The sequence below is a fragment of the Phaethon lepturus genome, unplaced genomic scaffold (genome assembly GCF_000687285.1).
Source record: "Phaethon lepturus isolate BGI_N335 unplaced genomic scaffold, ASM68728v1 scaffold14988, whole genome shotgun sequence".
Lineage (NCBI taxonomy): Eukaryota > Metazoa > Chordata > Aves > Phaethontiformes > Phaethontidae > Phaethon > Phaethon lepturus.
Window position 1 is genome coordinate 39,653 of NW_010557011.1, and position 23,030 is coordinate 62,682.

The 23,030-nt window shown below is 42.9% G+C and overlaps 1 protein-coding gene across 1 annotated transcript in view; it reads left to right on the forward strand.

Annotated features, from left to right (window-relative positions):
• Window positions 1-20,490, forward strand: part of LOC104625100 (cytosolic phospholipase A2 epsilon-like) — a 25,599-nt gene extending 5,109 nt beyond the window's left edge. The window contains exons 2-19 of the mRNA XM_010292640.1: window positions 6-142; window positions 637-768; window positions 2,554-2,594; window positions 3,705-3,747; window positions 4,564-4,621; window positions 5,077-5,243; window positions 5,361-5,447; window positions 6,575-6,612; window positions 8,500-8,647; window positions 9,541-9,677; window positions 10,659-10,881; window positions 12,341-12,455; window positions 13,518-13,655; window positions 15,068-15,175; window positions 16,379-16,570; window positions 17,434-17,600; window positions 18,934-19,120; window positions 20,282-20,490. Coding sequence (XP_010290942.1) covers window positions 6-142; window positions 637-768; window positions 2,554-2,594; window positions 3,705-3,747; window positions 4,564-4,621; window positions 5,077-5,243; window positions 5,361-5,447; window positions 6,575-6,612; window positions 8,500-8,647; window positions 9,541-9,677; window positions 10,659-10,881; window positions 12,341-12,455; window positions 13,518-13,655; window positions 15,068-15,175; window positions 16,379-16,570; window positions 17,434-17,600; window positions 18,934-19,120; window positions 20,282-20,490 — 2,327 coding nt within the window. The remainder of the gene's footprint in view (window positions 1-5; window positions 143-636; window positions 769-2,553; window positions 2,595-3,704; window positions 3,748-4,563; window positions 4,622-5,076; window positions 5,244-5,360; window positions 5,448-6,574; window positions 6,613-8,499; window positions 8,648-9,540; window positions 9,678-10,658; window positions 10,882-12,340; window positions 12,456-13,517; window positions 13,656-15,067; window positions 15,176-16,378; window positions 16,571-17,433; window positions 17,601-18,933; window positions 19,121-20,281) is intronic.
• The last annotated feature ends 2,540 nt before the right edge of the window (window positions 20,491-23,030 follow it).

A 23,030-nucleotide genomic window follows, 5' to 3' on the forward strand; every position in this document is an offset into this window, starting at 1 on the left:
CCCAGTAAGCCAGGCTGATTGCTACGTGTCGTTGTGGCTGCCGACTGCGACATGTGAAAAGTCCCGCACTAAAACCATAAGAAACTCCAACAATCCAGTGTGGAATGAAACTTTCTACTTCAGGATCCAGAGTCAGGTCAAGGTAAGGAGCCAAAGTTGTCTGCTTGAAGCTACCTGAAGATTTTGTGTATGGTGGGCCCTATCTATCTCCTGAACTCTGTCCAGGAATTGTTTAAGAGATGGCATAATAATAATAATTAATAAGGGACTGTTCAAATTGTTTAACAGCAGAGGTGAGTGAGTTCCTGTGCCTGTTCAATGGTCCCCTTAGGAGGGCCAGAAACTAAGCTCAGTAGACATTTTAGGGAAACTAGAGACTTCATAAGAATCAGTGCAAGACGAATACAGAATCTGGGAGTAAACCAAGCTGTTGTGTAGGTATAGCCAATGTATTACTCATGTTAGAGCAATTAAACTGAACTAGGGAAGAATGAATATTCGATTTATAGGATGTTTTTCCAAAGGGTGATGATACTTAATTTCTCTACTTTTCTTATCAAGCATGTTCCCAACACTCCTTCCCTAGAGCTAATGATACCCAGACTGTAGAAACTATAAAACTCCTTCTTTTTCCAGAATGTGCTGGAGCTGACAGTGTATGATGAGGATTTTGCTACTCCAGATGACCATCTCCTCTGTGCACTCTTTGATACCGCTAAGCTACCAATTGAAAGAACAGTGCTCCTGTATTTTAAGCCCAGCCCAAAGGTGAGAGAAAAAAATAAAGCAACTAAGAAACCAGTGGAGAGTTACACAACACTTTCAAAATCTTGGGGTGAACTTTCTGAATCCGCCATGGATGACTTATCCCGATAATGGGTACATGAATTGCCATTCAAAATATAAACACAAAAAATGTGGTAAAAAGTCTGGTTGCCATTCAAAATATAAACACAAAAAATGTGGTAAAAAGTCTGGGTTTCAGAGCCTGAGCCCCTCTTCCCAGTATTTTTATAAATTATTGAAGAGCATACGACTGAAACAGTGCAGTAGATAGGGGAAGGATCTGACTGTGAGCTATCTCTGAGCAACAGCAAGGCTGCACAGCTGTTGCAAGGTGAATTTCTGGCCTGTATCAGAAATAGTGTGGCCAGCAGGAGTAGGGAAGTGATCGTGCCCCTGTACTCGGCACTGGTGAGGCCGCACCTCGAATACTGTGTTCAGTTTTGGGCCCCTCACTACAAGAAGGATGTTGAGGTGCTCGAGCATGTCCAAAGAAGGGCAACGAAGCTGGTGAGGGGTCTGGAGCACAAGTCTTATGAAGAGCAGCTGAGGGAACTGGGGTTGTTTAGTCTGGAGAAGAGGAGGCTGAGGGGAGACCTTATCGCTCTCTACAACTACCTGAAAGGTGGTTGTGGTGAGGTGGGTGTTGGTCTCTTCTCCCAAGTCACTAGCGACGGAACAAGAGGAAACGGCCTCAAGTTGCACCAGGGGAGGTTTAGACTGGATATTAGGAAAAATGTCTTTACTGCGAGAGTGGTCAAGCATTGGAACAGGCTGCCCAGGGAAGTGATAGAGTCACCATCACTGGAAGTATTCAAAAAACGTGTGGACATGGCACTTTAGGACATGGTTTAGTGGGCATGGTGGTGTTGGGTTGATGGTTGGACTTGATGATCTTAAAGGTCTTTTCCAACCTTAATGATTCTGTGATTCTGTGATATGTAAATTTTTTCCCCATGTAATTCATAGCCACTACCCCCTGCCCTTTGACTGTATTTAGTTTCATCCTAAAGGCAAAGATGAAGTTGCCCCTGTGTGTACCCCAGCCCTGTCCTGTGCAGTGATACCTCAGCTAGGGCTGACCCTGCTAACTCGTCTATTGGAATTAGTGTGGTTTTGGACCTCTGAATGACTGACTTACTCTGTTTCTCTGTTTCTTATTTATAAAATGGGAAAAAGAGTCTTGATTCCCGGTTCCCTTTGAGATCTATGGGTGAGATCAGTAAAATATCTCACATGGAACTTCTTCCTACCGTGGGTATATTGCTTCTGGTACCCAAACTAGGTCACTCACAACTAGCTCATACATATCAATGCTGCTTTACAGGGGGTTGCATAACTGTAATTCTGAAACACTCAATAATACCAGTCTCCGTTTATTATGTTAAAGCGGTGGGTGGAAAGTATCTTTAACTTCCAAGCTAATAGCAAGGACAGTAAGTCATGGCAGGTCAGTGCTGGGAATAGTTAGGAGAAAAAGGTAGAATTCAGAAGAGTAAGCAAGTTGCAAATTGTCTTTCTGCAGCAGCTTCACACTAAGATAGGAGTGCAGGTTGTTTTGATGATACTTTAAAGAAAGAAAGAGGTGCGGAAGTAATTGTTAAGCTATCTGGTTTGAAATGTTGTTTCAGACCTCCCAGTCTGAAATAATCTATCACAGGCTGTTGCATTGCAACCAATTACTTCAGTATTGCGTTCCAGGGACATGGGTTTAGACAAGGAGAAAGCATTATGTGGCTACTTCATTTAATTTCTTGCTCTTGCTTTCAGGCCAAGGAGGAGCTAGAGGTTGAATTCAAGTTGGAGGTTGCGTAAGTGATACACAGTTTATTTAAAAAATCATTAAACGCTAAAACAAAGAAATAACATTAGAAGTCACGCTTTGTGGGATTTCTGTAAAAAAGTGCCAGACTTCTCCTACATCATTACTGCAGTCTCAGGCATCCAGCTGATCCCTCCAGTCAGCTTGTTCTGTAGTTTAGTTGCTTTCAAAGATGCACCTCCCAGCATCATCTCTTCTATCCACAATGTCAGATTTGTCTACCTGGGGACATTCCAGAAGACTTTCTGAGTGTGTGTGCATGCGTTTGTGTGCACGCATGTCTATCACTCTTTGCATGCTTGTTTCAGCCTATGCATTGGACAGACTCCTAATGTTGCACCATCCTGGTCAGGTTTCCAGTGTATCGCTGACTCCTTTAGTTTTACCCTGCAGCACTGCTTTGGTCCTAGTAATTCTCTTTTCTTTCTGGCCAACACAATGCAAATGTGTTGGAAGGTCTAGCGCAGGGCTTTTCCTCCAGCATGGTCAGCCTGCCATCCATATGAATCAGTATTTTTGTCTCCGTGTTGCCACAAGGTAACGAAGGCAAGGCAGGAATAAAGTGACCAGCCTAAGGTCAGCCCACGTACTAGTTGGGGGGCCGATACCAGGGTTCAAGTCACTCCACAGCATCTCCTGACTTCACCTGAATGATCTGGAAAGCTTTTTTTCCCCCATGTAACTGGTACCCGCTGCCCTGTGCCCCTTTGTATTTGCATACCAGCAAATAGATAGAACTGGACTTCCCGATGGCGATATGCTGGCATAGTAGCATGTTACCGCTGCGACACATGTACTTTACATGCTACAGTGAGGAGAAGATTTTGACTGCCTAGCCACAGATTCCATTTCAGATGATCAAGAGATTGCACTGCAAAAAAAGTATCCACGATACACATCGCTCAGCTTTGGTACGGAGGCAAGTCCCCTCGGAGCAGTGCTCAGTCCAAGCAAGCATGGCCGGGAGCTTGTTACATAACTGCTGGGGTCCCTCTGGCCATCATTCTTCTAAGTGGGGAGAAAGGGCAACACCCTGGGAAAGGATGAACGGGCATTTGTTTGTTCTAAAAAAATCCATGTTTTTCATTTTGTTTCCCAGTTCTGGTCCTCATGAAGCCATTGCTACCAATGGAGTCCTGGTGGTATGTGTCATTTTCCCAAGAAATTTTCTATAAGTTTCCTTAACATAAAGGATAAGGAGGGTGGGGGCTAGAGAAGCCAGCAGGCCAGTTCTTTCTCTTTCTTCCCTCTTTCCTGTTTAGATACTTTGAGAATGGGATATTTTATTGCCCTGTTCTTTGGTGATATCCCATTATTTCCCATTTGTCCTATATTTCGACACAACACACACACAGAGACAACGTTCCTCTGGTACCAGTACTCCTTCAAAAAATGCACTGCTGTCTATCAAAGCACAATGGCAAAAAGACTGAAACCACTTGCTGATAACCTGCCCAGTCCTTTTCTCCACTGGGAGATGAGCCATTCCTGGCGGGTAAGCTCAGCACTAAGTATTGACCTTATCCTAACTATATTATGTGAAAGAAGAGTGAGTGCCATTAAAAAAAACACCCAAAATGCTAATAGCAATGCTTCTTCAGAAAACCCTTTCTACTACTGACTCTTGATCTCTCAGCAATGTATCTTTCATTTACGTTTTTCCCAGTTTAACCCTTTGTGTCTATGCTACTATCAATGAAAATGCTCCTGATTTTCTTCCTTTGTATCTTCCTCTTACTGTGCCGAATCGATTGTCATTGTCACTGGAAGATGCTCTACAACTCCCTTCAAAGCTTTTCCTTTTTCTTAGTCAGTGGCTACTGGGCAAAAGCCCAGAAATGCCAGGGAATTAGGTACTTCAGTAACTAGACATGTCCAAAAGCCGAGTGATTCACAGTTCCCTGTAACAAGGTTGGGATGTGACGACCTTTCGAACAGATTCCTGTTCTCTTTTACAGTGTCGTGAACTTTGCTGCTTGGAAGTTGAAGTGGCAGAGAAGATGCAGCAAAAATCAAGTACGCTTGTTGCTTTGTTATCTATTTACCAATAATTGCAGGCTTACTGATGAGAGAATGCCCCTTTCATATAACGTGTTAGTGGAATAAATAGTATTCACAGTATTCAGTGTAGTTCACACCAGGTAAACACATTAGGTTGTTATAGACTTTAATGACTGCAGCTCATACTCTCTTAGGTATGTGTAAATAAGGTCTGTTAGACCTGCATTAAAGTTGAAATCCCAGTTCTATATAACAGCAAGAACATTCAGAGTCCCCTTTCTATGAAAATATCATTCGCTTTGCTCCTTCCCCTTTGCTGCCAGTGCTCTCTTCAGAGTGTTTTCTGCTAGACAAAGCTGTGGTCCAAACTCTACAGCTCTGCTGTCTGCACCCCACTTTTAATCAAGCCAGAACAATTATCTGGTTAAATCATAGTGACATTTCTCATGACCTTTTTTTTGCCTTTTTAGAGAAAGAGCTTTCCCTCACTGTGAAGGGCTCCTTTGAGGGGACGCGGGATATCACGCTGGGCCCCGACGGAGTGGCCAGCCCATCAGGTCCCACCAAGTTCCACTATATCAAGTACGCAGAGCCAACATTGGACGTCATGATGCCAAAGAAGAGGCACTACCACCCTGTATGTTGGAAGTGGTCTTAATGATGAACTGGCCATGAGCGCCTCTCTAGAAAGCGGGAGGAGGGGGCGAGGGTAAACCCATTACTGTTTTTGTCCTAAACCATGTTGTTTTCCCAGTGGACCTGTAAGTACAGTACGGAGACGGGCTCCCCGGTTGTGATGCTGAATTCACTGCCCATGGGAAGGAAAATGACCATTGCAGAGGTGAGCATCACCTCCAGCTGTTAGGAATAAAAGGTCGCTCAGGTAGAAACCATTCCCCGTAATGTTGTCCCAAATGGCTGCTAAGAGGGTAAGAAATGTTCTGATTTTTTCTCAGACCTTGAGCTTTGTTTCGCCAGCTGTTTTCTCCACAGAAGCAGGTTGTGCCTCCATTATGTCTATCCTAATGTCTCTATTATGTGCCAGTAGTGGATACAGAGAGCAATAAGGATATCAGAAAACATGATGATTCCTTCAGTACATCTTCCCCTGTTTACCCAAAGACTCACTGACCCCTCCTTTGCTTAGGGTCCAAATTCCCTGAAAATTGTTCCTTGGACACAAGCTAGAAAAAATCAATAAATCTGCCCCTAGTAAACCATGTGTTTTGAAGCACAACATATTAAAATATATTGAAAAATTAGACATAGCATATGAATTTTAAAGGATATTGCTTGAAATAGATGTATGTGCTGTATAATTTTGAATTAAATTAATAGAAGAAAAAGATCCTTACTATAAAAAAGTGTTTCTGCTAAGAAACATCTACAGATGTCCAGATTGTTAGGGACAATCTTGTCCAAATATTAGTTGTCATGTTGAGAAGAAGTAGGAGAACATCAGATTTCAGGGCCATTAAAACATCTTCTCAGAACAGAGCACTTCTTGCCAGTTAATATGAAGGTTGCAATAATGATTTTAAGACAGGATAAAGTCTTGGCAGAAGCAAATGCAGACTTGCTGTCTCTTCACGGGTCAGGATATCAAAGATCTGCTGTGTATCAGAGCGTAAAGAACGGGAAGTGTACAAAAAGTGGTATTCCAGGATGCTGCAGAAAGCTTGTGAATAACACGGGAAATGGGACCTATTGCGTGAGTCTTGGGAACCTCCTATACCAAGACTGTTAATGGTTTCTGTAGCCTGGAAGATTTTGGGATCTGTGGGTAGGGATGTTACACTAAAGATAAGTGAATGCTTTTAGAAATATATGCCGAGATCTCCGGCATTTAACTTTGTGACTGCCAGACTTTGCTGGGGTCTAAATGAAGCTCTGACCCCAGACAAAAAGAGAAAAAAGAAATTTTAAAATGAAAATTAAAAAATTACAGTACACATTCTTATTTTTCAGGAGAAAAGATTTGACTTGAATGTGAGAGCACAAAACTGGTAAGAGATCTTCTCCTATTCCTAAAGACTTGGGTTATTGATTTTTATATTGTTTTAGCCACATGAAAATGACATAAGCAGGCATTCTGAGTCTGAAAACTGGAACATGCTTTTAATAAAACATAAAATATGTGCACAGTATATTATACATAATTAGCCTTAGGAAGATTTGTCTTTAATCATCAAATGTTGGTTAACATATTAATTTTAACATTATCCCTTCCCTTCTGACCACAGATTATTATTTTTGATCAATGTCAGTCTCTGAAATTCACAAAAAGAACAAAGCTGACTAAAAAAAACAGAATAGACAGGACTAAACATTAAACTTGACCAGAAATTATGAATATTTTTTTCTTAACTATCGATATTCAGTAGCAATAAACTTTGTGTTCTGTAAAGTCCAGCTATACTGTATACTGAGTAGAAACTAATGTAGACAATGTGGCTAGTGACTTGATATCTATAGAAATGCTCATTAATACTCATCAGTAAACATGAAGATGTTTCACGTTATCCATAGTTATATGTAACACACAGAACTGGGCAAAATGATCTTTTTGTGTGTGTGCCTGACTAGGAAACAAAAGGGAAAAATAACTTAATTTTTAATTCAAACAGAGTTTCATAGCATACATTTCAGAAAGGCAAGTGATCAATGACAACAGGAAAACCAATGTTATTCCAGGACAGGAAAAATCCTTCCTGATTATTTATTTTACTTTCAGAGAACTTTAAAAGTAATTTGTTTGTATCTTGATCTACAATGGAAACTGGCTTGTGCAACTCCACCTAACTCAATTCCGCTTGTGTGTCTTCATTTACAAATACAGTTGTAATCATTTGGCTGACTTTATCCAAATCTGATGGTGGAGAAATCTCAAAAATATATTTCACTAGTAGTTTCACAGAAATTATGGACTCAGTAGAAGAGAGAATTTCTGTCACTGAAAGAAAAAGCAAAACCCTACCATTTTACAATGCTTGGCTGGGGCTAGCTGGCCAGCCAGGGATTCCACAGGTAGCTTTGGCCTGAAGACACCATGCCAGATCTCTTGCCCATTGATGCCTTGTAAGCACAGGGCATGAAGAGACAGTAGGCAGGTTAGTGAGCAGAAGAGCACAAATGCCCAGGGAAATAAGCTACAACAGTGGACTTTTAAGGAATGACTTCTTCAATTTCAAAATTTATGCAAATAAAATCTTCCTCTGAGGAATATTATGCTTTACAATTTTTGAGTCAAGGTTGGTGTGAAATACAACTGCCAGCGTTGATCTGTGAGGCAGCTTGTGCAAGTGCGAACACATCAGAGCAGCGGGGCTGAAATCCAGCCCCACTAAACTCAGTGACCCATCTCCATCCACCCAGGGGCTGGATGTCACCCAGGTCATCCCCCACAGCGAGCAGGGTTTCATGGCCACCCGTGCCTGGCAGGCGAGTGGATGGGTTTTCTCTACAGCGATGCTCACCGCTAGAGGGGGATGCGTTCCCACTCGAGTTGCTCAAAACGAGACTTTCTTTCACGTTGGAAATGCCAGCATTTCAAAACTGGGAATCAATACACTCACTTTTGACCATTTGCACAGATTTTCTAAACTTGTAATTATTTTAGTTTTAGAATATTAATTTAAATATTTTGTTTCATTTGTAAGCACTGTACATTGTTTCTTCATCTGTTAGTAATAATGGGTTATAATGCCACTGGTTAAGCTTATTAATTGAAATAAGTTTTCTTATTTTAAAAATAATTAGAATATTCTCTCTTGCTTCTGTCACATTGCATCACTCTGTTTGAAGGGAAGGATGCTGTAGATTATCTTTGATCGAAGTCCTAATATTGTTATAGCTGTGCTAATATGTAAAATATGTGCCTGTTTTTATCTTAGTAATTGTTCGTGCCATCAAGACCTCGACATGCGCTTTGGGTTTGACTTATGTTCAGAGGAGATGACCTTCCTGGGGAAAAGAAAGAAATATGTAGCAAGTGCCCTGAAAAATGTTTTTCACCTACAACAAGATCTGCAGGATCATGAAGTATGTGTGTGTTAGGAGGGCGTTAGATTTTGAATTTCTAGTGCCTTCATGTACTCTTCTAGACGAGCAGTCAGCAAAATGGGCCACATCTATCTGTTGTGTGGGTACCAGCTTATCCATGTGTCTTAAGTACCTTTGCTTCTGCTGCCAAGGTTTGTTATTGCAAGAAACTCTAGTTGCAGTAATTGCATCCTTCATGACTGTCAATTTGGAATTTGTCAGATTTGAGGTGTGTTCATCCTTGCCATCCTATGCTATAACTGGCTTGGTTCAGAAATATTGTGTGCGTATTAAATACGTCACATAGGAAAAATTTCTTCCCTTGTTCAAATTTCATCATTTTGAGAGAGTTTAGGATAAACATCTCTGAGTGCTTCTTATAATATCTTCCCTTTCTTGCAGTTTTGAAATAACTTAAAATGAATATGATCTATTTTAAAGTAGCTTCACAATATTGAAGAATAACAGCATTGATGACGGTAGCTTAGCAACACTGGCTATGAATTGAGTGTATTTCTTCATGTGGTTGGCAATATGGATTTTCATACAGTAGTAGCAGATGTGTGAAATAAGAAAAAAGTGGCAAAGGAGTGGGAAATGTAGAGAAAATACATTGTTGCCTCCACAGAAGGGTTTCTTCTTGTTCATCTGTCCCCCTATTTGCCCTAGAGATGGGCAAGAACCCAGGTTTGGGTTAATCTCTGAACCCATGTTTATCCAAAGAGAAGCAGCAGTACCAGTCATTGCTTGGTTTCAGAGCCTTTCCTTCCAAAGAGGGACAAGGACTCTAAGATCAGGATCTGGGCTGGGTGCGGTGGCCAGACCCCGTTGCAGTCTGGGATGCCATGTTGAACGTTGTCGGTGTGAGTGTCCCATCCTCCTCTGCCCAATAGGTCCCCGTTGTGGCCATCATCACGACAGGCGGAGGACTGAAGTCAATGACAGGACTATATGGCAGCCTCATGGGACTCAAGAAATTAAATCTCCTGGACTGTGTGACATACATCAGCGGGCTCTCCGGCACCACATGGTAAGCTGCTTACGCAGGGGGCTTGGCCAGGCCTTTTGAGGGTGACGCTGCTGCAGAGAGGAGCTTCTGGAAGCAGACAAGATCAGGACATTTTCTTCAAACATCATAGAAACAGGCTGTTTCTCAGTAACAGGCCATTAGGTATTAGCTTGATCTGATGTACCGATTTTTTATTAGCAGTTACTTACTGTGCTTTTCACCTCCACATTTGCAGCAGTTAAATATGTATATGACAACTTCACTTGTCAAAATGGTTTCTAAGTAGTTACTGTGGATCTAACTGTGGATGCTCGTAGCATCACGCCTCTTCCTCTCCGCTGACGTCCCAGTTGTTGCTTCCAGTAACTTCTGAGACTGGCTCTGCTTTCGAATTGGTCACGCAAAGAAAACAGCAGGACAGTGCATGCTTACCCCTGCAACCTGTCAGTTTGGGAAAGGACTGAGTTCCTCTAGGCTGTGTTATTCCCTGCTCACAGGGGATACAACTACTATTAACTACAACTACCAAACATCTGATGGTCCCACATAGGGAGGGTTGGTAAAATAGAGGATGGTGTTAAAATAAAGCATGGTGATATCAAAAGACTAACACTAAGTGATACAAAGCCAAGCGACAGCACCTGGTGTGAACTGACTTATGGTGCTAGAAAACAAGCAAAGAAAATTTATCATAATTTTGTGCCTAATCTGTGCTTCAGAAATGTACCTATGTTCACACCTGGCAATTTTATCCCTTAAATTGCTGCCAGTCCTGCTTAAAAAAAAGAGATCGAGAACATAAAAAAACCCCTTATCCTTCAGGCCATCTTTAAAACAGTCATAGAAACTCTGGAGTGTTCATTCTGCTGAATGGAGCAGCAAAACCAGAGTATGTATGAACAGAAGTGAATCCCTAAATGTAAACCTCTGTCCCCAAAGGCACAAAATTTCAAGTCTTTTTTTCTCCTTTTGACTTTTTCTGTCTGTATTATCTTTCTCCAGGACCATGGCCAACTTATACAGAGATGCCTATTGGTCACAGAAGGACCTAGACTCACATATTGGTGAAGCCCAGAAACAAGCAACCAAATGCAAGATGGGCTGTTTCTCTATGGATCGCATGAAGTACTACAACAAGCAGCTTTGTCAGCGGAAAGAAGAGGGATACAGGACATCATTTATAGATCTTTGGGGGCTCATGATTGAGTACTTACTAAATGATGGGGTATGATGTACATTCCATTTCTTAGAGAACCATGTATTTGTCTCGTAGTGAATGGAGAGGAAACAAGCCCATCATTTCAGAGAACGTACCTCAAAACAGAGTGGAGTTCTCCATGTCAACAAATGCTCAGATTATTTTATTTCCTTTAATAGTCCGCCTAGGGAGAAACGCATCCTATATGTTAATAAATTAGGTCGTGGATGCAGCCATTTGAACTCTGGCTGCATTTAAATAGAAGTGGAGGCAATCTCGGGCAGTCTGCCTAAGTTGTAGATGACGCATGCAAAAAGAGTTCAAGATGCAAAGCAAAGTAATCTCAACAGTGTGAAAACCATCCAAAGCAAGCATGAAACAGCTAGAGTGCTTGGTGATTTGCATCCACTGGCAGGTTAACTTGATCTGCAAGTAGGCTGGAGGCAAGTGCATACTTTACTTTTGATGAGAACGACTGCTCAGACAGTAGCTGGTTTAAGTGATATTAATTTTTACAAGCAATAACAAAACTGCATTTCTATAATTTGAAGTGGTTTCTACCGTACAGCAGTCCACTCCCTCTTCTCTCCAGCTGGACCACAGTTCAAGGATGTGTGCTTTAGCACTTGGGAAGTGGGAAGGGATGAGTGGTTGAGGATTGAACAGAAGTGTCCTCCAGTGGGGGCTGAAATGCTGCAGTCAGTCAACCATTCATTAATTTTATTCATTTATTTTTATATAAGTACATATATAGTATTATATATATGTAAACCAAAAATAAATACATAAAGAGAGGAATGCCACATATTAAACGGTATGAGCTGAATAGCTGTACCTCTTTTAATCTCAGCTGGATGAGGTCCCCCTCACAATCCAGCCAAGCATCTTTCCCTTGGAGCAGTGCTGACTGTTGCTATGTAACCATTAACCTCTCCCTAATCTGCCAGGAGTAGCTGCTCTTAAATTTGTCAGCAGTTCATGAGATTATATGTTTTTTACAAAACTCTTCAATGAGAATATGCTTTTCCAGCAAAGAAGCTGGGTGGGATGCAAATAATTCGCCACCAAATTCCAGTCCCCTTGCAAGGCTGGACTGCGATAGCTGTTGTGTACTAAGAAAGGAAACTCAATGCCAACACGCTCAAGGGCTTCCTTCAGCCCTGGGAGAGCAAGGACTGCCCACAACACTCCTCATCCTACGGGGCAGCTTGCCCCTTCTCCCACTCGCCAGGGCAGCACTTTCTAGTACGTACAGACATGTATGCAGAAGTCGTTTTCCCTCTCTTTGTCTTTTTGTGAGCCTGTGCACAAAGTCAGGCCAGACCCTGGTTGGTGGGAGCCTGCAGTGCTCTGTGCCATGGGGCTGCCATGGCACCTCCTGCGTGCTGGAGGAAGAGCTGCCCAAGCTCCTCCAGCGCTGGGGCCATCGAGTTCACCGTGCGTCGTTTCCATCTCTTCTCACATAAGTGTTTTTCTTCAAAACCAGAAAGACCCCCACAAACTTTCACAACAGCAAGAAGCACTGTGTGATGGCCAGAACCCACTGCCCATCTACGTGGCAGTCAGCGTCCGGGACAACTACAGCACCAATGATTTCAAAGGTAAGGATGATGTTTCAGATCCTATGGGGCTAAAACTGGCAACTGGATTCCTGTGATTCGCTTAGAGAAAATAGTCTTACTGTGTTAGTTGTTTTTTGGAGAAATAACCATCACCTCTATGCCTTACAATTTTAATACAAGAGCTTTTTGAGATCAACATTTCACTGTCTAGACATCCAGAGTTGAAATCCTGCCAGAAAGGCCATTTTTGAAATATTATCTGATCCACCTAGAATAAGAAGTATTGGAACTGTCTGAGGATTAAATACTGCTTTTTGTCAATGCCCAGTTATAGTTTCAATATGAAGAAAGACCACATAGTTATGATAAAGTTTGTGAAAGCATCCAACCTATTCCCAACTGAATCTTTTGCTTTGCTCCTTGTTTTGGTTATTTTTTTCCATGAGGAGAAGCAGCTGGAGGAGGAGAAGAGGTGGAGAAGAAATTCAGATCAAAATTTTTATATTTGAGGTGAAAAAATGAACCACTCCTGAATGAAAAGGAAATAAAGGTCCATGACCTTTCTGTCCCAGACTTTGCTCACACTGCAGTTCTATCAGACAACTGCACTTCACTTGGAGAGGATATTCGAGAAAGTCAAGTTCTATCTTCCTTAGTACCACACGTAAAAGAGGATAATTGGCCTCTTACAAAAAACTAATTTCTGAAGGGCAGAGTACCCATCTTTGTACATAACCAAATTATTCAAGGGAAGTTAAATTCTCCGCGTCGATAACAGTGGAAGAGCTTTCACCTAGACGTGGTGCGTGGCAAGGGCACAGCGAAACCTCACGCAGGCTGGAGCGCCCAGGACGGGCGCGTGCACATGGGCTGCGCAGGAGCTGGAGCCTTGTACCGCCGGCACGGTGCCACCGCCACCGGCATGGTGCCACTGCCACCGGCACGGCTACGCGAGCTGCGTAACCCCTGCCTCCCCGCTGCCACGGTGCCCGAGTTCGGCTGCCCAGCCTTGCGGGCGGTCGTTTACCTAAGCAAGGCTTTGCCAAGGCAGCCACAGCAGGCTGGGAGCCCTCTAAGTGCCCCTTTCCGGCTGTCTTGCAGAGTGGGTGGAATTCACACCCTACGAGGTGGGACTTCTGAAGTACGGCGCGTTCATTCGCACGGAGCATTTCGGGAGCGAGTTCTTCATGGGACGCCTGTTGAAGAGGCTCCCCGAATCCCGGATCTGCTACCTTCAAGGTGATGTATGATGTTGTCAGGGCATGGAGGCACTTCGGAGGAGTGCAACACTCTTAACCAGAGGGTGGATATTTCTGGTCTAACGTGCTGAACGCTGCTGTGTTATTGCCTGCCGATAAATGGGGTGTGTGGGGGGTGGTAGCTCGTCCGAAATACCGTAAAAAAATCCCACATCTTTTTTCAGTTTCTTGTCACTGTCTTGTTATGCACAAGCTTTTTAGCACTGTATCTTATAGATGGAATAGACAAAGCTCCTTAATTCTTTCATTGTAAGGAACAGTTCCCACTCCTTTTGTTATTCTTCCGATTCCTCTCTGAATGCACTCCAACTTACGAAAATTTTGAGACAGCAGGAAACCCGCCGCTGTGCCTCCACTGTGAGGTTTAACTGCAATTCCATGCAGAGAATCCCATCTACTAAAGATGCAGGCTGCCCAGGATGAAAAATGGGACCAGAAGCAAAGGGTATCTGAATCTCCCTGATCAGTCCCTGACCTGTATTAATGGGTTGTGTGTAAAAGTAGTAAAATCCTTTTACCAAGGAGTCAGAATCACTGGTGAGTTCAGTTTCAGTCATCTCCTCTTACACTCACGCTGCTTAGAAGCTCCTGGGTTTCAGTAAACATGCTGTGATATTAAATAACCCGAGTATCTTTAAAATACCACCTCTTGGGCTGGCCGTTTTTACCTGGTCCGCTACTGGGAAAGTAATTTTCTACATATAGTGTAGGCTGTACTTATTTCTGTGCCCCACTGAAAATTAGTAAGTCTCATTGTGGTAGACTAAATATTAGTCTTTAATGAGTCTTTAAATATTTAAATGTTTACATTTACAACGGCAGGTGGAATGGTGGCACTGCGTTTAGCCAACAAAGCCACCCGTGCCCCCGGTGCGGAGGCAGAGAAAAGAGCGCGCAGGGCAGCAGGAGCCGGCTGCACCTGTGAGCCTTTACGCGCCGCGGTGCTAGACCTTCTCTTGCAAACCAAACGGCTGAAGAGCCAGTTCATCTCCCTGCGAAAAAATGCAGGGTGCATGAAAGCTGACCAGAGTGTGTGCAGAATGAGAGAAGCTGGAGTTCTTACTCCAGACAGGGGTGGAAAGGACGTTTTTGTGATGTCTGCATTATCTGAGCTCTTATTCCACTTCTCGAGCGAGTGTTTTTTTCTCCTTTACTTCTTTCCCTTTCTTTTCTCTCTCTACTGTGCGGCAGAGCCATGCGGTAGATCAGGCGCAGAACTGGTGGCGGCATGACCTGAACCAATGCCATAGCAAGTTAAGAAGAATTTAACAGTCCAAAAGTTTAGAAATATTTGAATTAAGCCCGTTCAAAAACTAATCCAGGAGGTCAAAATAGAAGGAAAAAAGGCAGTTTCTTGTAACATGACCTTGTGCTCACTAATTCCTTTTACAGGTATGTGGAGCAGTATATTTTCTGTGAACCTGTTACAAATATGGGGACTGTCCCACAGTTCAGAGGACTTCTGGAAGAGATGGACACAGGACAGAATAGAAGAAGTTGGTGAGAGCTTTTAATTTATGGTCACTTACTCTTCTGGATGCCTTTGGCATCGCCCTGTCAAGTGCATTGAAGCCAGCATCACAAGATCCTCCTAAGAGATAGCGACTTCCCTTCCCACTGTAAAGACTAAGGGGAAGAGGATGATCAGGGAAATGCTGCTATAATTACTAATTACTTACTAAAACCCTACTGATTAAAAGGCTCTGTCCTTAAGAGGAAGTTTTAGAGGGGTCATGCATTTCTCAGGATGTGTTTTGGCATTGCCCATTCTCATTCAGCCATACAGAACCAAGCACCAGTGGCAGAGAATAAAGTTATTTTTAGTACCTGTGCAGATAATAAACCTGAATATAAATTGGTTAATCAATATTTCCTGGGTTTTTATTTTATTACTCAGTAGAGTAATTACTGCATTGGATTCATCCTGGCACAAAGATAAATGAGGCCCAGAGGGTATTTTCTGAAGCAATACAGAAACCATGGTTTTATTGCTAAATCATTTAATATGATAGTACGTATAATTACAGACATCTTAAAAATAAAGAAATACATCTGTGCAATCACGGAAACCACCAAGTCTCTCCTGCTGCACCATCAGCCACTTGGTCCGGCAAAGCAGGTTGTGATTTCAAGAAACCACACCTTGTGCCATTTCTACTTTTCACCCACATATGCTGCTATGTAGTCACCCTGAAAACGACCTGTAGCTTCTAAATATGAACGTATGCCTCAGGTTTTCCCGGGATGCTCTCATTCTACTGATTAAGCATGTGGTCATGTAGCCATGGGTGGTTATCAGGTAGAAGCTCTTACTGTTGCAACAGACCCTGTGGTGCCCTGTTGTCACCCATCTGACTGAGTGGGAGCATATGCTTCAGCCCCATTTTCTCCATGCTTGCTTCTGTTTCATGGTATCTTCCTGTGGGATATGTAACTTTCTGACAGGACATTCTCTGAATTGCTTAGTTCCCTTAAGGTGTCCCTTTTCCAGGACTGAAGACTGCTTTGGATGAACTGTCTTCAGGCCAAAGCTCAAGACCAACAGCAGAGCTTTGTCCAGAAGCCACTCCTCTCCTCCAGAATATTTTTTTTTGTGTTTAGTGAATCATCCCAGAACAACCCCTGAGATCTCCTACACACCAGGACAACCAGAAATGTACATCAATTAACAAACAGTTCACCAATCGTTCTCCCCTCCTCTAGATGAAGACCCGGTGTTGCCTACAAGACCTCACGAGCTGAGGACTCGCATGTACACCCCTCCTGGTCCCCTGTCCAGCGCCCTTCGGGGAGCATTGACTGACCGCTTCTCCGTTGCCCAGCATCACAACTTCCTGAAGGGTTACCAGCTGCATAACAACTACCTGGAGAACGAGCACTTCTGTCGATGGAAAGGTAATGGGAACTAATATTTAACAGGCATAATTTTCAGGTGGTTTTGGGGTAGGGACTTTAGGAAAGAACCGTGTCAGGCTTGGCAGGGGAAAAAAAAAGAATCTCCTGAAAGAACATTTCTTTTCTGAACGGAGAGAAGAGACTAAGACTTCAGTGTGGCCAGATATTTAAGACTGTTTTTACATATACGCATGTGTATTTATGTTCTTTAGCTGAGATCCCTGTGATCAAGACCAAGAGGGTAGGCTTCGCAGCTGACAGAACCGAATTTAAAGCAGCAGAGCAGAGTTAACATGGGAGAAAGCTTAATTTGGCAAGACTGTGCCTCTAACTTCAGAAGCAACTGGAATATCCCAGAAAATATGACCATAAGTCCAGGAGTGGGACTTTGTAGCTGTTGTGGTTTAGCCAACCACACAGCTGCTGTTCGCTCACGCCCCTGCCCACCGGGCTGGGGGAGAGAATCAGGAAAAAGGTAGAACTCATGGGTGGAGATAAAGGCAGTTTAATAGGACCGGGGCGGGGGGAATAATAATAATGACAAAAGAATATACAAAACAAGTGATGCACAGCACAGCTGCTCACCACTTGCTGACGGATGCCCAGTTAGTTCCCGAGCCCCTGCACCTCCCCCATCCAGCTCCCCCAGTTTATATACTGAGCATGACGTCGTGCTCAGTGTATTTTTCGGAACAGGAACGTAAGGTGGCATTTTGCAGCCCCTTCCATGCCTATTCACAAGCCGGTAGCGTGGCAATTAAATTAAACCTGGCCTCTGGGACAGTCAGTTCCACCTTGCATCTCTTTCTTCAGTCAAAATACCTACAGATCGTTTCTTATTCCAAGAACTATTTTCCTTTTAGACACTGTGTTAGACTCGCGTCCCAACCAGCTGATACAAAATCCTGATCACCTGGGCATGATAGATGCTGGATTTTTCATCAATACGAGCAGTCCACCACTTCTAAGGCCACAGAGGGAAGTGGATGTCATCATATATTTAAGTTATACTACTGGATCACACACGTCGGTGAGGAGGATCTCGTTACCATGTGTTGTCTCTCCTTTTGCCTGTAAATGTCTAGCCTGTAGCACCTAGAACTGCTAGTTCTTTCAGCTCTTCAGTTTTTAACTAACTAACTACTGCATTCCCCTCTGTTTTCCACTGTAGTGAATAACATTATTCCCTGTTCCTTCCTGCCACTCCCGGAATCTCTCTTGCTGGTTTATGAACATGTTGAGTTATTCAAGAGGACATAGGCACAGTCTCTTCCAGAATGATGGGAAGAACCTCTTCTGCTTTATGCTGAGTCAAACAGGTTTCCAGACCCTGCACAGGAATATGCATAAAGATGAGGAAGTGACTTCTCCTGACTTAAGTTAGAACATGAAAAGGGTTAAGTTAGTAGCCAGAGGCAGGTCATTTCTGGGCTGACAAATAAGATGCTGCCAGGAAAATTCAGTGACAAGTATCTTCCTGCAGAAACTCCAGTTTCAAGGAGATGAAGTTAATTAGCTGTCTATAAGGCCTTTCAGAAAAGAAGTTTGGGTCTTCTGTATCTCAGAAACCGATGTTAGTTAGAAACTCACTATTAAGCATCTTGGCCCACTTAAGTGGAATAATTTTTTTGTTAATGAGAACAGCTGTGCTACTGTTAATAAGCCATATGATGCATAAGACATGCACATAATAAAGTTTCATTTCAGCCTCATACATTGTCTAGATTAATTTTATGATGAAAGGCTGCTGCCATTTTAAGCACTTTTAAGCACAGTAGAAACTGTTTCCTATTTGATAGTGTCCACTATTAGATGGTGCAGAGTAAATAGCACAGTACATAGTAGGACATGATATTGTATTAAACATTTCAGGTAAAAATACAGTATAGCCTACTAGTTCAGAGTTTCTCAGTAAAATCTCAGTTAACACTGTGCCATAATGCCTGCACAGGCAGAGAATTAATTGCACTTTCAAACTTAACTTTCTTATCTTCTGACTTCCAAGCACTTAATAAGATACCTTAAGCATTTTATTGCTGTGGTTTTCTTTTCTAAGTAAGTCTATACAATAGATTAAACACAGGCTATTTCAAAACTACATGCTTTACCCTAAACTTCTGCAAGTTGCTTCCATTTTTTAAAAAGCAGTGTCCTGGATGAACTCTCTAACTCGGAAATTCTGTTTGCAGCTTGTGATTAACATTCTGGTTACTGTGTGTGGTAATTATGTGTAGAGTAACCCTTGACAAGAAGGAACCCGCCCTATGGATCTGAGCCACTAAACCTTAATACTAGATAACAATTCGGGGGCTTTAAGACAAACAAGTTGAATTCCAATGCTGACCATTTCTATGATACTCCAGTCTCTAGATAAGGCGTGCAAATACTACTCAGAGCAGAAAATCCCATTCCCCAAAATTTCTTTGACTGATGAAGATAAGAAAAATCTGAAGGAGTGCTACCTCTTCCAAGATTCAGATTTGCCGGGATGTCCCATTGTGATTTTTCTTCCGCTTGTGAATGATACCTTCCGAGAATACAAAGCACCCGGTAAGTCACAAGTAGCGGCAAGGCTTTAGGCAAAACACACGACCTGCTCCCCTGACTCAGAGCGCGCCTTTTCCCCTGCTGCTGGCTTGCTTTGCTGGCTGGGTTCATGGGGAGCACTTCAGCTGATTAAACGTGTTTTCCCCATTCCTGCCAAAGCTACTATGTTCATTCCTGTCGTCCTCATGGCCCTAAGAGGACAGACACAGCTCTTGTCTTCTGGATGGTGTTTACCTTCATCTCTCTCCCATTTGTAACATGAAGAGTTATCAGCTAATTGCAGAAGTCTTTTTTTCCCGGGAAAAGTGTAGCACGCTCAGATTATTTTCCCCGGCATGTATTTTCTGCTGTACAGGGATTTCGTCCTACACCTGAGGAGGCGTAATGTCATGTAGGAATGGTGGGGGAGCAAGAACCTGGCCTTCAGGCTGAACTCCTGCAGTGTCAAGATCAGTGCCTCTCCTTTTGGTACAGCATCAGCCCTGGGCTCATTTCGCTCACTGTGCTGTGCTCAGGGCCTGTCATTCTTCTTCTGCCAGGCCACCGGCTTTGTATTCCTCTCCTCCACTGCCAGTTACCGGGATGCATTTGCTTTCCTCCTTGGTAGCAGGGAGGTAAAGCCTAAAATTCTGCTTTCGTGGAATTTGGGAGACACAAGAAATGGAAAGGCAGAGGTGGATCCTGGTGGCAGGCCCCCTGCGACTGCATTCGGGATTGCAGGAACTTTAAGTTTCCACTTATTTCTATTACTTCTTTCTCACTTAAATTCTATTCTGTTACTAGCAACTCCCCTCCCTCAGCCAGCGTTCGCAGAGGTCCCAGCTGCTCAGGGTAAGACCCGCAGTGCACCGGCAGTGCCTTTTGGGGTGCCCTTTCAGGCGGATATCCTTGACTGATCCATGGCTTTAGTAAGACAGATATTTATCAGTAAGCTGCGGGTGACCATTACGATGCCATCCCTCGCTTCTCCCTTCTGCCCTCATCACTTCAGGCGCAGGACGTTCTCCTGACTGGGGTTGGGGATGCGTGACCTGCAGCATTCGTGCATTTAAACCCCATGAATTTTCTTCCAGAGAAAAGCCCCCCTGTTCGGGCTGCCGTGGACAGCTTGTCACTGACTGAGATAAACACCGTGTCACGGCAGCAGCTTCTCTTTCTCTCCAGGTGTCAAGCGCTGCTGCTCAGAGATGGAAGGAGGACAACTTGACTTGACCAGCCGCTTTTCCCCCTACTGCATGTTCTCGGTCAGGTACACTGACGAGAACTACCGACGGCTGCTGAACCTCAGCGAATACAACGTCCTGAACAACTCACAGATGATTATGCAGGCCTTGCAGATAGCGATGCAAAGGAGACGGCAAAACACGTGCTAATCACCTGCCCCGCTGCCCCTACCTTCTCGGAGGAGTCTTCCGTGCTCTAGGACGCAGAAGGGACATAGCTTTTTGAACACTGGCCGTTCTGCACTACAGAAAGAAACTAGCCCAGGTGGCTCGGTGGTTTGTTGTTTGTTTTTTCCATTCCCAAGAAGTGGCCTCTATATAGGCAAAGACGTTGCCTGGGATATTTTTTCATACGTTTTGCGCCCTAAGTTAAGGTTGTCTGTAGAACACTCTTTACCTAAAATCCTTGTTAGATTTTAAAAATAGTGTTATTTTAAGCCTAACTTATTATAATGTATGACACATAGGAAAATAATTTTTTACCACCACAGTGCTACAGTAATACAACCCAGCCAACATACCTACAGGCCGTAAGAAGGGGGTGTAAACTTCTGCTCCCCACAATCCTTCTTTGTGGAACACAAGGTGCGTCCAACTCTGGAAAATGAAGAAGACCTGAGACATGACTGGCAGCTGGCATTGGATCCCTGGGTCAACTCTTTTGCAAGTGTCCTGAAGAGCAGCTGCAGAGGTTGGAAATGTAGGAGGGACAAGTGTGTGCACACAGCCAGCCCCATGAATCGCACCCACCTCCTGGGCTCTCTTCGGCTGTGAATGAATCATACATAGAGGGGAAGGAGCAACTTAGGAGGAAGTGGCGTAAGGTTTTTCATGTAAAAATTTTTTTCAGGTGAAAGGTGTAATTGGGGTACATCAAAATTTCCTGTGAATTTATGTCAGTTTTGATTGTTTTGTGTTGAGACAGTATATAAAAAAGCCAACATTTTATTTTGAAGCTTTCAAAATAAAACACCCTGGAATCTTTTTTCCCAGTTGAGTTACTTCTCATATTAAACCTCCTTTCTTAAATTAAAACGAAAAAGTCCTTGAAATGAAAATATTTTATTTCCACTAGACAATGAAAACTCTGTTGTTTTACTCAATGCAATTTGTTTAAACAGTTTAGGACATAAGCTCATCAACAAAAATGCTTATTTCTTCAGTTCTGCCTGTTGAAAATGTGCAGATAAGCAGGAGTGAGTCAGTAGTCTGCAACAACTAAGACTATCTTAAAACAATCTGAACAGATCCTTCATGGGATCTAGCACAAACCACCAATAACATTTGTTGTGGATTTGCATTTTTAAACTTTCTTCATTTTCCCTTTTATGGAAAGTGTCTTTTCTGACCTGTTGGAAGTGCTGAGGGTGAGCTGTAAAAATTATAAATCCATAACAACCTTTACATTCCAGGAGCAAGTCAAATTGAAAATACACATTTTTATTAATAAGTTTTGTGTCCATTTGTAACAACTGGGAAAATTTTGAACAAATAGTCTATTTAGTCAAAAAAACCTATCAACTAGATGTCATAATCTGGGGCTAAAATAAACCAGGGAAAATGCTTGGGTAAGTTGAAACATTTCATGTTAATATTTTACAAAATGTCTTTGTTTAGAAATACAGCTTCTCTCTAACAGACCACCTACCTCGTCAGCCCAGGGAATCCAACCTGAAAATAACAGTTTTCATTTATAGTCAAATAACATGTTTGGCTTGGTGCAAAATGACACTCTGAGGATTTTCATTTTGGCAAGAAACAATGACAAATTATTTTTACAAATTGGTTCACCATGACTTTTGCCAACAGTTTTGTCATTTACGATGTCAAACCAAACCTTACTTTTTTGTGCAAGTGTAACTTAATGTTGCAAGCCTAAGGATCAGACCATAAATATTAACATTTGAAACTCTTTAGGTTTTGAAGGAATATGCATTTCTGCTGGGTTTTTTGGTCTATGGTATTTCCACTAGACAGAAATACGGTGCTGTGACGTGCTCTGCATATAACCCTGGGAATTGCCTCCACTGGAACCTGAAATCCCTGGTGTGAAAAAAGAAACACAGTTTTTGTCTATAAGCTCATGCCACCTCCAGCTCTGAAGAAATGTTATTTACATGCAAATATTTCATGTATCCAATACTGGACAATAAAGGCTTGTTTGCAAAATGAAAATTCTGCCTTGCTCCACATATTCAGGCATTTCAGTAACATGCTCCAGGTTCACAGCGTGTCCCTTGTTCCCGGAAAACAAAACTGTTGTTATCTCTGCAAAGAGCGTAAGAGCATACCAAATATTTGCTGTGAGCATAGTGGATAAAGGAATGTCTCAGAGACAGATTGCAGGGGTACAAAGCGAGCCACGGTCTCTCCCTCCCGCAAGGGATGTCTCTAACGTGGGTTGCAAATGCCATCTGTGAAAACGAGAGCTTTTTGGCCACTGGCACCGTGGGAGTAACAGCCTCAGAGCCCCAGTCCTGGTGGACCAGCCCTGGTCTGGTTTATAGCTTAGCCCTCCAAGGAGATTTCGTAATAAACCACTGCCTTTAACTACGACTGAAAGCAGCCAATGTTGCCAAGGGTTTTCTGTGACCTGACGAAAAATACATTTCATCAAGCTACATCATTGCAGCTGGCACACGGAGGAAACGTGCAATGTGTATAGACACAAGCCTTCACGGCGTTGTGAA